We start from the raw sequence: 15,893 nt of genomic DNA, 5'->3' as shown, positions 1-15,893 counted from the left end.
GGGATTGCATTATGTCTGTAGATCATGGGGGAATCATTTAACAATATTAAGTTTCTGATCCATGGACATGGGATGTCTTTCCATTTATTTAGGCCTTCTTTTGCCTCTTTCAACACTATTTTATAGTTTTCAGAGTATAGGTTTTATATTTCTTTTGTTAAATGTATTCTTTCCAAGTATTTTCTTCTTTTTAATGCCTTTGTAAAACGAAATTTTCTAAATTTTAGTTTCAGATTGTTCTTGTTGGTAGATAGAACTAGTTGGTTTTTATGTATTGATCTTTTATTCTACAGTCTTGCAGAGCTTCACTGCAATAGCATTTTAGTGGATTCCTTAGGATTTTCTGTATATAAGATCATGCCAGCTGCAAATAAAGATAATTTTACTTATTTATGTCCAATCTGGATGCCTTTTATCTCATTTTCTTGCCTAATTAGCCTACCTATAAAGCATAGTATGATGCTGAATAAAAATGGTAAGAGCAGACATCTTTGTCTTGCTCCTGATCTAAGGGGGAAAGTATCTCGTCTTTCACTATGTAGTATGATGTGGGTTTTTCATAGATGCTTTTCATCGATTTGAGGAAGTTCTCTTCTATTCCTAGTTTATTGAGTGTTTTTATATCACAATGGTGAAAATTAGTCTTAAAAAGAGAACTTGAGGCTTTCAGATAAAGACAGAGCATTGAACACACATACCATTTGGTTCCCTCTTGGACATGGACACCATTTAATTTAAACTAGAGTAAAAGTTTTTTGTTTTATTTATTTATTTATTTATTTATTTATTTATTTATTTATTTATTTTGTAAAAAGCTACAGGTCTGAGAGAATGAAGAAGAGACAACAAAAGAAAATACTTTAAGTTGGGAAACAGATGGGGAGGTAGCCACTGCCTGGAGAAAGCCAAATCTAAGCCAACATGCAAATACCGACAACCAGCCAAATCCTCCAAAAGCCAGGAATCCATATTCATGTAATTCCAGAAGGGCAGCTGAAGGGTGGGGAGCACAGAATAAGGAAAATCAGTTAAAAGTCAGCAAAACAAAGGGGATGGCTTCCCACATCTGCTCCCTGGGTCACCCCTCACTCCAGGATGCAGGGCACCCATCCCTCCTCCACTGCTCTTAAGAAAGGAGGTTTCTTTACTGGAGAGTGTGATGCTGAGAGTGTGTGACTGTCCATGATGAAGGGTGAGGCCCCAGTCTGCTCCCTGCATGTCTCTACCTCCAGGCAGGAAGTTGGAAGGGTCTGACGAAGCCAAAATGGAAACACCTAAAGACATTTACATTCAGTGTTCCCCCCAAAAAAGTTCCCCCACAGTCCTTGGTGTTTTTAGCCTCTTAGCTCCCCTCTCTTGAACAGGAGATTTAGAGACACGTGAAAAGAGCCTTTAACAGGACATAAAACAAGGAATTTAACAACAGCAGATGAATCTGAGAAAGGAAAGCTTTGAATCATCATTAATTTTCTCTGATGAGAAAAGTACACTACAGACAAGAATTAAGAGGCAGAAATGACAAGACGGAAAAGTACAGAACAACAAAAGAATGGCTCCTGGAAACTGGAACCATGGTATAAGAAATGAAGAACTTAATAGAAGAAATGAAAGGCAAAGACGAGGTGTATTCGTTACCTAGGGCGGCTCTAACCAAGCACCACAGGCTGGGGTCCTTAAAGCAATAGAGATTTACTGTCTCACAGCTCTGGAGGCCAGAAGTCTAAAATCAAGGTAGTGGCAGAGATTAGTTCTCTCTGAGGACTCACAGGGACAATCTGTTCCTTACCTCTCTCCTCCCTTCTGGGGGGTTTGCTGGAAATTTTTGGCATCCCACGGCTTGTAGAAATATCACCCCAATCTCCGTCTTCATGTTCACCGGCCTTCTCTCAGTGTCTGTGTCCAAACTGCCCCTGCATAATGCTGCCAGCCATATTGGATTAGGACTTGCCCAGTTGATTTCACTTGCACTTGATTAGCTTTGCAAAGACCTGCAAATAAGGCCAGGTTCACAGACACTGGGGGTTAGGAGTTCAGTATCTTTTGGGGGACACAATTCAGCTCATAGCATGAGGTTGCTTCTAAAAAGAACGAAAGCATAAAAAGAACAGAAAACAGAAATCACAAGAAAATCAGAGGAGGTACAATATCTGGATAACAGAAGTTGTAGAAAGAAAAAGGAGAGAAAATGAACTCACCAGTGAAAAGGTTTAAGGAGATGTCCCAAAACTGAATGACTTGAATTTGGGGATTAAAAGTGTCCACTAGGCATTCAGCACAGTTGTGAAAAGAGACCCACGCCAAAGAGCATGGTCATGAAGTGTCAGTGTACGGGGGACACAGAAAAGCTTCTTGACTTTATTGTATTGTATTTTAGATTTTATTTTTAAGTAATCTCTGCATCCAACATGGGGCTCAAACTCAGAACCTTGGGACCAAGGGTCACATGTTCTACCAACTGAGCCAGCCAGAAGCCCCCAGAAAAGCTTCTTTAAATGGCTAGAGAGTAAAAAATATGTCCCGTGCACAGGCTCGGGGACCAGAAGGCTTTAGGCTTCTCAGCATCACCATATGTGAGGAGGGAAAATGGCTTCTGGGGGATTGTGCCACGGGGGTATGAAGGAAGAGAAAGACATTGCCAGTCTTGAAAAGTCTCAAAGGATAGAGACCCCCCCCACCCAACACACATCCTTTTGAGCTCCACCAAAATGAGGAAGTAAAAAACAACAAAGAGGAAAACCACGGTGACAGGAAACAGAAGATACAACAGAGAAGAGAAGGACATACCGGGATGGTGGTCAAGGGAGGTCCCACTGCGACAGCTGGGCCCCAGCCTGGATGGGGACAGGTCAGGAGACACTAGGAGAGATGTCTCTAAGAAGCTAAAATAAGACACCCGAAGCCAGTGAATCTGTCGGCAAGCAAAGAGCCAGCAGGCCAGTTAGTGTGCCGCTTAGCCGCCGTCTTCACCCTCCACCAGGTACTTCCGTTTTCTGACCAGCAGATTCAGGAGGCTATCCCTGTGGGTTGCCAACTCTGGCCTCCCTCGCCCTTGGCTTCCTGTTGGGTTGGCTAATGAGTAGCACTGGCAGGAGATGAGAGGGGATGAAGCAAGGGAGGTCAAGTGCATTTCACGCTCCTCCCTGCCTGCTTTGATGCCACCATTGTGGCAGTGGCTACATTATCCCTCCACAACCACAAATCCCACAAGACTTTCTCTCCTCCAGAGCTCTAAATCCACTGGGCTCCAGTAAGCGTCTTTCCCCTCTTTGCCCTTCAGGCCTGGCACTGGTAATGGCTTCCCACTGTTGCTAAAGTCTAGAGGGTACCTGTCCATCCCAGTCCACACCTCTCTCAATAGTTCATGCAGAGCCCTAGGGCTGAAACCTCTCAGTCACGTGCTCTGTATGACCAGGGACCTCACTTGGCCTATGTACGTTTGTTTTTGAATTGGTGACAAATGCATAGAGAAAGAAGCAGACAAAAAATAAGAACTCCAGAAAACAAATTGTGCAGAAAAGAAAAAGTCATCACAATTTTGCCATAAAACTCCCCTGTGATATACACTTCCATATATAGTCAAAATAATATACATACTGAAAGTGATCTCATCAAATATGATATATAGAAGGTGGGGCAGGGGTCAGGAAGAAGTTCACATTTGTAGATTGAAATGGGCAGAAGAAAAGAGAGTTAAAAAAATCTTCTCTCATAGTAGATGGAAAACAGGAAAGAGCCCACTGGGCATGATTCTTATGACATATGAAAAGAAATACCAAATAGTGATAAGGAATAAAAAGGAGTTTCCTCTCAGAAAAAGGAAATGGAAGAGAAGGGAGGCAGGACTGGAAGTCTGGATGGCTGTTACTCTTAATGTATTAGTCAGCTAGGGCTGCATAACAAAACACCACCAACTGGGTGGCCTAAAGAACAGATATTTATTTGTTCCCAGTTGTGGAGGCCAGAAGTCTAAGATCATGACATCTGCAGCAGAGGTGATCCCCATAGACAGCTGCCTTCTTGCTGTGGCCTCACGTGGCCTTTCCTCAGTGTGTGGGGAGAGACAGAGGTCTCTGCTGTCTCTGCCTCTTCTTATAAGGACATCAGTCCCCTTGAGGGACCCCACCCTTATGACCTCGCTTAACCTTGCTCTATCTCCAAATAGGTCACTTTGGGAGCTGGAGCTGCAACTTACAAACTTTGGGGGAACACAATTCAGGCCATAACACCTAACATGACCTGATCCAGGAGACTCTTTAGACTATGGGCATGTGGATTACCGTGTATCTAGGAAGCATCCACTGTGCGTTCAAGTGTCCTGATACAAAGGTCAGGATTAAGGGCCTGAAGACATAGGCTAATGTTATGCATATGCTTCTTACGAGTCCTGACTCTGGGTCACACGGAGACTTGGCATCAAGAGCCCCAGATAATGGACTAGACTCACACAAAGACCTTCCAGAGCAGAAGCAATTAAATGTGTAACTGAGACTTCATCCCTTCCCTAACCCACAACCTCAGGCCACAGAATTCCCCAGCTTTAGGAACATTTCCCAGGTTTCACTTTAGAGGAGGTGGCCTGGGAACAAAAAGATGACCGGGAACACAAAGTGAGGTTAATCTTCAGCCCGTCTCTCCCAGAGTCCCAAGTGCCTCTACCTGGCTTCAGTTCACTCCCAGCTTTAACAACACGGACAAAATGGGAAACCCGGTTTTTCTGATCAGAATCTCCCCTTGGAGATGGGAGGGTGAAGGGATTGGAATGGAGGAAGTGAAGTCGAAATTGGTTCTTTCTAATTCTTGGTCAATTTCTGTTTATGTTCTTACAGTCCAGTAAAATGGTGTGGTAGACTAGTTAATGCTCAAAATATTTGCTGCCCCTCCCCGTGGCACCCAGCCTGGAGGCGACGATACATCCCTAGCCTGTGTGCTCATGTGATTCTTTGGCTAATAAAAATGTGAGCAGAAGCTAAGCGGCGGCCGGAAGGCGCCAAGCCTGTTTTGCTGTCCCTTCTGCCTCCAGACAGACAACAATAGCTCAGAGCAAGCCTGGGTTCCAGAAGTAAAGAGGACAGGAAGTAAACCTGAGAGAGACGCATAGCCTGGGTAAGAAACCAACCTTTGCAGACCTGAAGTCGTGTTACAGCAGCAGAACACGGCCGGAGCTGCCTGATTCAGGAGGGGATTCCTTTGGCTTGAAGCCGTCCGGCAGCTGCCCACGAGCTCACGTGGCCATCACGCTTTCTGCCTAATACAGATCCTTTTTTCTTCAGGGAGAAAGTCGTTTATAGGAAGAGAAGTGAGAGTTGTGCCAAAATTGTCTGGGTCCTTCTTGGCCCGCAGTGGAGATATATACACGTCTCCTATGGTTCTTTATCTCTGGAGAGCCCTAACCAATACATAGTGGTTTAAATAAAAGAGAAGTTTATGTCTCACCTAGAGAGGTCAGGGGCTAGGCAGGGTGCCTGGGGATGACGTCAGGGACCCAGGCTCTATCTTTCAGCCCTTCTTATCCTCAGTAGGTAGCTTCTACCCTTAAGATGACCTCATGGCTCATGATGACCGACAGAGATCCAGCCATCACCTCAAGTTCCAAGCCAGAAGCCTGAGGCATCAGGCAAAATCAAAGCATGCTTGCCTCCCTCCCAGCATTCGAAGGCATTAAGAGTCTGGATTGCGTGATTGGAAGATGCCCTTGTTCTTACATTCAAACGTGGCCCTTCTAATCAGCCTCACTTCAGTCTGGCTGTACATTTCGCAACACTGGCAACTGGCTGTCAAGGTGTAAGGACTGTCGTGATTGCCTATGGTCTGTGGCGGTTGTTTCATGGGAGGGCAGGTCAGACTCATTTGCAGGGTGGACTCCTTGCAGGCAAAGACTCAGGGTGGGCAGAGTGAAGGCAAATATGCCGACATCTGACCAGCGACGAGAAAGCAGCCGAGCAGAGGCATACAAAACTCAGGAAACAAAAGGTTAAGCCCTCAGACGTCAAGCGTGGGGGGAGGCTGGCCCCCAACTGGGCTCCCCACAAAGGGCCTGCTGCCTCTTGGGATGCTGCCCCAGCTGCCTCGTGGCCCTGAAACGGGAGAGCCTGTTCTCCAAGAGTTGTAAGGCGAAGCCAGAATCTCCCATGTGGGGAGGACTCCGGGAAGGGGGTGAGGACCTCAGCCAGACTGCCATCGTGACAGGGCCTCCGGCTCGAGCTGCCAACTAACTGCTGGGGCCTGGGCACCGGCCTCTGCCAGATGTGCCTCCGTCCCTCCTCCATCCCGTCCCCAACTAGGCTGCAGCCAGGTCCCCCTCCTGCTCTTCAGGGGATGCGCGCCCGGCCAGGAAGGGGGGTGCGGTGAGTCCTGCCGTTGTGTTTCATTCTTAGCCACGCGGCAGGACTCGGCCACTCCACGTTTCTCGTAAGGACACTGTGGTCCAGCCGCTCCTGGAGCCGAGTGGCCCCCACCCCCGCCCCACCTCTCCAGCCCTTTCCCCGGCCCCCTTCCCCTTCTCCGTCCCCATTCCCACCCCCCCCCTTCTCGTCCCCCACCTTCTCCATCCCGGCTTCCCGTCCCTATCCCCTTCCTGCTGGCCCCCCTCCTTGACCCCGTCCCCGGGGCCTGTCCCCTCGCCAGTCCGGCCCAGGCCCCAGGGGCCCAGGAGCCTCCCCACAGGCCTGAGCCCCCACAGCCCTCCTCCGTGCAGCTGACTCTATTAAGCTTCATCTTCAGATGTCCGGGTTGCGGGCGGAGGGGACTTTCGCAGACACTGAAGCGGATGGTCACGTCCAGAGGCTGAAGCCTCACCTGCTGTCAGGAACAAAGGCGTGCGCGTCCGGGGAGTCCAGAACGACTCACTCAAGCGCAGGAGCGTGACTAAGATGAGAGCGGAATGCAGAGCCCAGCGGACAGCCGGGGCGCAGCGTTAGATCTGCTCTGAAAACCTACAAGGCGGAGCGCACGGGCTGGCCACGGCCACAGCCACGCTGCTGGCTCGCACTGCTGGAGCCTACTCTCCTGCCTGCTTCCCTCTCCCCCGGCGGGGGCTCCCGTTATGGCTCTGATGGTCCTATGCTTGTGACCAATGGGCATCTGAAGGTGACATAAGCTATCCCTTTGCAAAGCTACTGTGGTTCCACACTTGGCCTCAAAGGTAAGAAATGGCACGTGTGTCGGGTACCCGAGTTACCCTGTGGAGCCGGGAACTGGCATTTTGTACGTATCTAGGAGGACCCGGGAACTCATCAGCTCACTAAATCATTATGTTACCATTCTACAGAGAAAGAAACAAAGGTTCAGAGAGGCTCAATAATTTTCTAAGGGCCATGGAGAGGCCCAGTAAGTCTTACCTACAAATCTTTTCCACAAATGCTCCCCACAGAGTTCCATGAGCTGGTGGAATAAATTTTTAAAACACCGTATTAAAGGAAGTGAAGTGGGTTTCTTTCCAGCAGGACTTCTCAGAGCCTTTGATATACTAACGATCACTGTGAAACTCCAAGAGGGCTTCTATATTAAACGGGAATTCAACCAAAGTTATTTGGCCAGAGCTAGGCATCTGGCCTAACTCGAGTTCAAGGAACATACCTTGGAGGAAGCTGCCCATTCAGCCTCTTGGAGACTAAAAGCCAAGACTCTGGATCAGCCAGCCTTGATTCAAATCCCAATTCCTCCACTTACTAGCTGGGTGGCCTTGGGCAAGTTCCTTAAGATCTCCGTGCTCCTGTTTCCTCATTTGTAAAACAGGCAGGCAGCAGTTTCTTCATTCCACAACCATTTACCCAGCACAGACTGCCAGTAACCCTTCTAGCCACTGAGGGCTCTCTCGGTGCTCACCTCACAGAATGTGACAGACGGGAGTGTATTCTGGGGAGGAGTACATTTTTTTTCTCTGAGGGGCCAGATAATAAATATTTTAGGCGCCGTGGGCCACACGGTCTCCACTCCCAACAATTACACTCTGCCTTTGTACCAGGAAAGCAGCCACAGACAGTACATGAACCAATGGGCGTGGCTGTGTGCCAATAAAACTTTATTTATAGACACTGGAATCTGAATTTCATATATTTTTCACATTGCAAGTATTATTCTTTTAAAATTCCTTGCAACCACTTAAACATGTAAAATCCATTCTGAGCTCTCACGGGCTGTACAAAAACAGGCAGTGGGGAAGGATGTGACCCACAGGCTGCTGTCTGCCCATCCTGACTATATTCCATAGTGTTTCTGCGAGGATTCACTGAGTTCAAATAAGGCGCGAAACACAGTACCAAGAAAGTGGGCTGTTCTGGCTACTTAAGTATTTGCTGTGGTTATGTTGTTCTACATGGAGTAGAAGGGATTTACAGAGTCGGGATGAAATGCGGAATTGTCATAGAGCCAGGGACATAAAAAAGCGTCCTAGGTAACTGGTTCCTGGGACCGGCCCCTCACGCCCGCCATTCCGAGTTGACCGAGTGCTACTCGAGCGTAAGTCCCCACCAGGGATTTCTGGGAGAGCAGGGAGCCCAGGCAATGGTGCCCCTTTGTTTGCTGCTTCGTCTGCATCGTCAGGATGATCCCCGCACGCGGGAGTCACTTGGAACGTCACAGTAGAATTTACGAGAGGGTCTTGCCTCTTGGGAACGCCTCACAGTCACACGTTTTCCACCCTGGCAGATTGTTATAATTCCAGCCGATGAGATAACTCTCCTGTAAGACTTCTCCAAACGCGTACAAATTTCTTTAAATGTGAAGAGGCAATGAATACAATTTATAGATCTGCCTCGCTCTCCTGCACGGAGCTCTCCTCCTTCTGAGGCTGCTGTGATGGCTGAATGACTCAGGCTGGAAAAATGGTTCTTACGTACAACTCACTCTCCACGGGTGGATTTGTGGCCCATCTGATGGATTGTCGCTCAAACTTCTCTGTGCCAGGAGCTCGTGGCATTTATGCATGAATGAAAAATCCCACTGTCAATCAGGACACGTGCCCACATGCACCCATGACGTACACATACATACTGTACACACACATGCACATACATGTGCAGGTACAGTACATGTGAGTGTAATCCACAAGTAACACTTAGTAATCTACTGTGGACTGATGCCAGGTGCCCTGTTGACCTCTAATTCTCCCACTGACTCTAAACTTCTTCTTTGGTAATAATGACAGTGAACATCATTTTAAAAAAAAATCAACCTTTTAATGAAGAAAAGCCGTATTTATTGGAACACCATGTGTAGATACAGAAACACCAAGCAGCTGTCAAAAATACCACCGGACTTGATTTACATGTGACCTTCGCCCAACTGCTCTGGGCCAGGGGGAGGGGGAGGGGGGAATATATATAAAATGTAAGAACAAGATAAAACAATCACAAACCAAACCTTTCTCATTCCCACCGTTGACATGAGAAGCATTACAGTGAATGTTCAGGAAGTAAAGTTGGTACCTAGTATTAAAACCGGGACACTGGCCCATTGCCCCCCGGGGCAGCAGAGACGTGGGCAGAGTAGGGTTTGTTTCAGAGATGAAGAAAATGCACCTAGGGAGGCTGACTTGCCCAAGGTCCCCCAGTCAGGTAGAGGCGGGAGCCTCCCACAGGTCTGACTCCAAGAGTGTATCTCGCTGTTTTCAGGTATCACATCCGTTTGGTGTTTTGCCCTGTTATTTGAGAGTCCCTGGGGTTGGCAGAACCGGTGTGACAGCCTGGGCAGGGTCCGGTCTGGCCTACATGGCAACACCCATCACTGCCAGCAGGCCCGTGGTCTGGCATTTAAAGCTACAGAGCTTGGCACTGGCTTCCTCCTCTGGTCCCGTTTTAAAGAGGAAAGTGCAGCTTTTCGAAAAATTGTTGGATATTTAGTTTCCTTCTTTCCTGACTCCTTCAAGCCTCTCGGCCAGCCTTCCACTTAGAGCTCCGATGGCCCCAGGGGACGATGCTCCACAAGTGAAGAGCTGACTAAAGCAGCCTTGTAGGGTGCCCCGACTGCTCTGGATGGGTCGGGTCCAGGGAAGGGACGGCAGAGGAGTTTTGCCACACGGGAACACGGGGCCACCAAGACTGGAGAGCTGGGTGGAGGCTTTGGAGTCCGACTTCAGCTGAAGGAGAGAGGACTGGGACTGCTCGGTGATGTCTGGCAGCGCTCCACAGGTGCTGGGGGAACAGGTGTGGGTGTGGCCACCTGAAGGCCGGGTCTAGGTCAAAAGCACCTGCAGAAGGCGGGGGCCGCTTTCAGTCTGGATCCGCGTGCGCACGCCCGTTAGCTGAGTTCCGGCACGGCACTGGATCTGTCATCGGGACTAGACACACCCAGTCACCAGGTGCCCCAAGAGGGAGCCCCCGGTCGCAGCCTTGGGATTAACCCCTGGAGAGAAGGCAGGTTTCCCAGGCGGAACGGGTAACACCTGGGTATCTACTTTCGCTTCAGGGTCTGCCCTGACTTGAGCCCCTCCTCCCTCTTCCCAGACATGTTCTACGACCTCTTCTAGAAAAACCAGAGCCTCCCCTGTACTATTCAGTGGTCTGTTCCTATTGCCCTTAATAGAACTCTGACTGCCAGGGAGAAGATTGTGCCTTCCTGACAAACACTATTAGAAGCAGCCAGATTGGACTCTGGCTCCTGGGACGATTAGTAAACGGGACCTTTCAAGAGGACGGTTCGGAACCTTTCCGTGCTGGGATTGTGAGGCTTCGGGGGAGCTCCTCAGAACTGCTCGGAGGTCAGGGGCGAGACAGACCACGGGGCTCCCCGACACCCCGTCATCTTCTCGTCGCTGCCCCAGGCAGAGGCTGGCTGGCTGCTATGTCACAGCATTGTGAGAGCAGAGCAGAAGCGTGGGTACCTTCCGGCTTCAGAGACCATCCTATCCTCGCCCAGGATGAATCCTGGCAGCGTTTTTTACCATGTTGCTGTCACACCCCAGCCAGGCTCCTCAGCGGGGGTCTGGCTGTGTGTCAATGCGGGGTTTAGCCCAGGACAAGCCATTGCTTCCCCTCTTGTCCTCATGACCAGAAAGGCTCCAACTCCTTGCTGTAGGCCTTTATTTAGTGTGAGGCAGCTGCCATCGTCCTCAAAGTGTGGAGCCGGAGCCACCGGCAGTGGGGACCCTCACACAGGTCTCTTCCCGTACCAAAGCAAGCTGTGAGGTGGGGGGTACAACCAATCACCTGTAGCCACGATGGCCCCTGGGTAACAGGAGACGCCGCCATCTGATGCTTGCCCTTCCACCCTTCCAGAGACTTCTGAAGAGCCAGACGGGTTACAACTCCGCTCTGGAAACTAAGAACAAAGGAGAACGTAGCTTTAAGCTTCCTTTGACCAGGATGAGCCCGTTTTGCAGTTCGGGGTCCTGCACCATTTTACATCGTGTTCCTTTCAGTGCTAGTTCAAGTGCAGACTCAGGACAAAGGAGAGTAATCAGGGGTGGATCTTGAAGTGTCTCAAGTGATTTCCACAGCCTTTGGAAGGGTACAGCGACCGCCACGGCCACTCTCCGGCACGTGGCGGAAAGCGAGCTTTGTGTGTGTGGCGTTCAGGTCTGACACTGCGGTGAACTTACGTGGGACACACAGTTTACCTGAACGCAGCTGGACAGAAGCGGGTCGCCTTCCGAGAGTTTGCAGGCATCCACCGAACTAACTGTTGTCAGCCGCCATCTCCTTCTTTATAAATCGCTAGAACCGATCTCAAAGGATGAGCTCAGACGCACGAAGATGGTCTTCTTCCAAAATCTGGACATTCTTTTTTGTTCAATTAGGCTTGCTGCTGCAGCTCTGATCTGAGACACGTACACCTAAATCCACTTGCGCTCTTGGCCTCCTGTTCCCACCGCAAATAACCCACGAGCTAAAAATCCGCGTACAAAAAGGAACCATTTTCCTAAGGGCTAAAGTCTATACCCAAGGAAATAAAAGATTTCAGTGTAAATTTTACTATTTTATTTGTGAAAAAACTACAAGCAGAATTCATAAATAGACATTTCTATTTAAAGCAGGAAAATGATAAAGTGGCTTCTAATAACATAGTCGTGCACATGCCAGTAACAGGAATATATTAACATCTTTTATTTGCTAGACAAAGAGCAGTGTCCAATATAAATTTCCCCAAAACATTTAAGACCTGTGAATTTCTGACCAGTTCACAAAACCACCAACTGACACTTTAGCATGAAGAAAAAAACAAACCTAACAGACCGTCAGCTCTAAAGACGTTACAGAGCAGAAACTTCCAAAAGCGTTATACAAGCTGTCTTTCTGGGCAAATGAAAAATATAGCTCGTATAATACATTAACAAAAATTCACAAGATAAGATTATGTTTTGACATACTTAACAAGCATTCTCTATTTGTCTCCAACAAACAAAGCTAAGGAAATAATGTAACCATCTTTACACAGTAAATTAAGGTTACAAGTCATACACAAGAACAGAACTGCTTGCGCATTAAAAACTGTTCAGCTCCATTGTCATACTCTAAATGTTGGCTCTTAAACCATTTTCGGTTACATACAAGCAAAGGTTATTATATATTCAGCAATTAATAAATTTTCAATAATTTAAGATACGGTAGCTTAAAAAAGTAGACTGAGAATGGGTCCTGATAAGGCCGGTGAGACATCTTAGTGGAACTAAACTCACAGAAGCTTCTGCCAATGTTTTTAAATATCCAGATCGAAACGGAACGGTTTGATCAGAGTATTTTGTGGGTGTCGAGATGTCTTTCCCTTTTTTTTTTTTTAAACTGCATGACTCAAGCAAAGCACGTTGGGTAAGCTCTGTGTGTGTGCGCACGCACGAGTGTGACAGAGCGTGTGGGATGAAAACAAATGGAAACTTGCAAGCGTAACACTGTGCTTTTGTTTTTTTGTTTTGTTTTTATAACCTGCTTACTGTGCCACTGAATACCAAGTATTTCTGGTCCTCTTTTTAATGTATATCCTTATAAACTACACTAGTGTTTTTATGCGCTGCCTACGAATTTGTAGGGCAAACTGCAAATGCAGAAGGTAGAGGAATTCCATTTCCAGAATACACGCCTGAGGGAGGTCTTCAGTTTTGGAAATTCCAAGCGTAGAGTCCCTACCACCTCACTACCTCAACGCGACACTCCGCAGCGGCTGGAGGACTGGCCCAAAGGCACGGGACTGTCGAGGAGTCCCAGCGTCAGCTGCAGTTTCTAGCAAAATGGCAATCTCCTCTCACCTGTTCTAAAGCAACCCTCCCTTCCTTCGCCCCTCCCAATGCTTTCATGTGTTATCACGGAGGCAAAACTGAAAAACCGAGACATTGGCAATGAATTAATTAGCAGCCTATGAGTAGCTGGTTAATCAGCTTTTTCCACTAATCTAGGGGTCCAATCACTTTACATGAAACTGATTTTGAGAAAGTACACAGTGTTTCTGAACAAAGTGCATACCAACACTTATTGGTTCAAAAAGCAGTGCAACCCACGAGTTTGGTGGCATTTAAATTTTTTTTTAAAAAGTTAATTAAAAAACGTAGCAATTCCTTACATCTCTGGAAAATAAATATGGCTGACTAATTTACCCTCCCTGAGACCCTTAATAAAAGGAATATTAAAACTTTAGAAGGAATGTCTTTGCAATATCCCACTAATATTAAAACGTGGATTTAAAATTCATAGTCAAATCACTATGTATTATATATTCTGATGCTTACAGAAAGCATCTGATTTCCTTTGGTTCATTAATAAATACTTTAAAAATGTATTTAAAAAGATAGCATAGCTTGCATCCCAGATACAAGCCTTGTTTTAAAAAGAGGGGACAACTGTCCATGCATTTGAGAACAGGACCACAGCTACAAATGGCACTGCTTTATAGTCTATTACCTTTGAGGACAGAATTTAAATTACGGTACATCAGTGACTACAGAATAGTTTTAATGTAAATGTGAAAGGAACCTTTCCCCTTGGCTACTCAAATCAAGCTGTTAATTGTTTTTTTACTCGTTGCCTCCACAGACAGGTACTTCTGTTCTTAAGCAAACCAGGTTTTTCACACCAAAATGTGGCCGCCCTCCCGGGAGTCCCAGTATGATCGCATAAAGGAAGGTAACACCAAGTCCCCATGCTTGAAGTGGCTCTGAAAGCTACGAACCGTGTGGATATGAATCTAAGAGTCAGACGCCAGAGACCCTAAATCCAAACAAAGCAGAACACCACATCTGAGAAACAAGGAGGGGTGGAAGCATACTAGTGGTCTTTGTTTGTTTGTTTTTGCAAGACAGTGAAAAATGAGTGAACGGAAAAGTGAGAGAGACAAAGATCACACGCTCGCAGGAAGTAGGAGCTTCTCCCTGCAATTCTGGCCGCTAATGCTTAAACCATTCACCACTTGAGTTCCTTCCCACAGCAGGGAATCGAGAAATGTCTCTAAACACTGGAAATACTCCATGTCAGGACTGGATGTGCGTTTGATAACCTCGGTGCAGTAAAAAACAAAGAGTCGACTGTAAGAAAGAAAAAGAATTCTCATAAACTAAACTGGCAGGGGAAGGGGAGGGAGAGGACGCGAGGCAAACCAATTTCAATGACAAAACCCACGACTGCAATGTCACGTGCAAAGTGGGAAGAGGGAGTTGCTTCTTGAATGGACCAAAAACACAGTTTAGACAGTTTTAGTCCTAAGATTAAGAGATTTCCCTCAGACACGAGGGGAGGTCTGGAAGATGGATGGGATTCGAGTTACAGAATACCGTATTTTCATGAGTGCTTATGTACGAAGAGCAATGCTAACATGTAACCGGAACTTACACGAATACTTGGCATTCTGGAGCTAGGTTAGTGACTTCTGAAGCGTCCAGGCCCTCCCAACTAAGCCATGTGTGATTTGTCAGTTATTCCACTGCAAATGCAGGCTCTCTGGAGCAGTCTTGAAATTTGAGATCACATTGTGTAAAAAATATATATTTTTATATCGTCCAGTACTCTTTAGACAAATGAGAGCATCAAGTTCCCACGTGGGTTGGAACGTACTTCGTGTAGGACTGATTTTTATCTAATTTCAGCACTTTCCTAGAAGGGACTGTCCCAGATCTGTAACTGTTCAATGTTGTATTCACTTCACAGTGTATCAAGCACCAGCGTCGCCATGGATTGGTTTCAAATAACCCTTTATATATAATTTTATATTTATATATATATAGTTATATCAAAACTGATAGTACATAGTATAACTGGAAGAAAGAACTAAACTTAAATGGATATGCTGAAAGGATGGAGTCTGTGAACACAATAAATAAAAGTCCCCTCCCCCGCCCAGCCCCTCCCCCCGCCCAACAAAACAAGAACAAAAAACCAGTTGTCATGTACATGGAAAATTGTGCACAGCAGATTTTTTTTTTTTTTATAAAAAGTAGATTCAGGAGCACATCCAATTATAAATGATTGTTAGGAAAATCATATAAAACAATGGAATACATAAAAGTGTCAAGAGTAATCGTCAGGGTGCGAAATTCCTCGGTGGCCAGATGCCCATGGCAAGCAGCAATCATCCCGGCAGCTTCGCTAAGAGGCCGATGTCCACAGAAGATTCTCCAGGGGGGTGCAAGCAGCATGGGCAGGTGGAGGATTTGAATTTCAGACCCTGATTCATAGTTTTCACAATTCCATGTGCAATTTCAGAAAGATTCATCATTTACTGCTGACATGTCGCCCTTCGGCGTGGAGGAGCGCGAGGAGCTCTTGTCTGTGCTCTCCGAGCCCGAGCTGCTCTGGTTCTGCTGTTCGGACCCTGCACTGGAGGTCACTGTGGATGAGGACGTCGAGGAGGAGCGAGTCTTTTCCTTAAAGTCTGTGATAATGACGGTGACGTTGCCCACAGTCACTGCCAACTGCTGTGCGGTGCTCCTGTCCACGTTTTTCAGCCGGGGCCTGAAAGCAACACCCCGGGAACAG

General features: G+C 47.1%; 1 protein-coding gene across 1 annotated transcript in view; it reads right to left on the bottom strand.

The window, feature by feature from the left end:
• Positions 1 to 11,900: 11,900 nt before the first annotated feature.
• LOC120230818 (RING1 and YY1 binding protein) overlaps positions 11,901 to 15,893 on the bottom strand; it is a 78,752-nt gene continuing 74,759 nt past the window's right edge. Inside the window, exon 5 of the mRNA XM_039230559.1 lies at positions 11,901 to 15,869. Within this exon, the coding sequence (XP_039086490.1) occupies positions 15,617 to 15,869 (253 nt within the window). The 3' untranslated portion in view covers positions 11,901 to 15,616. The remainder of the gene's footprint in view (positions 15,870 to 15,893) is intronic.

Source organism: Hyaena hyaena, unplaced genomic scaffold (assembly GCF_003009895.1).
Source record: "Hyaena hyaena isolate Hyena2069 unplaced genomic scaffold, ASM300989v1 scaffold_48, whole genome shotgun sequence".
Taxonomy (NCBI): domain Eukaryota; kingdom Metazoa; phylum Chordata; class Mammalia; order Carnivora; family Hyaenidae; genus Hyaena; species Hyaena hyaena.
This window is presented reverse-complemented; position numbering and strand designations above follow the sequence as displayed.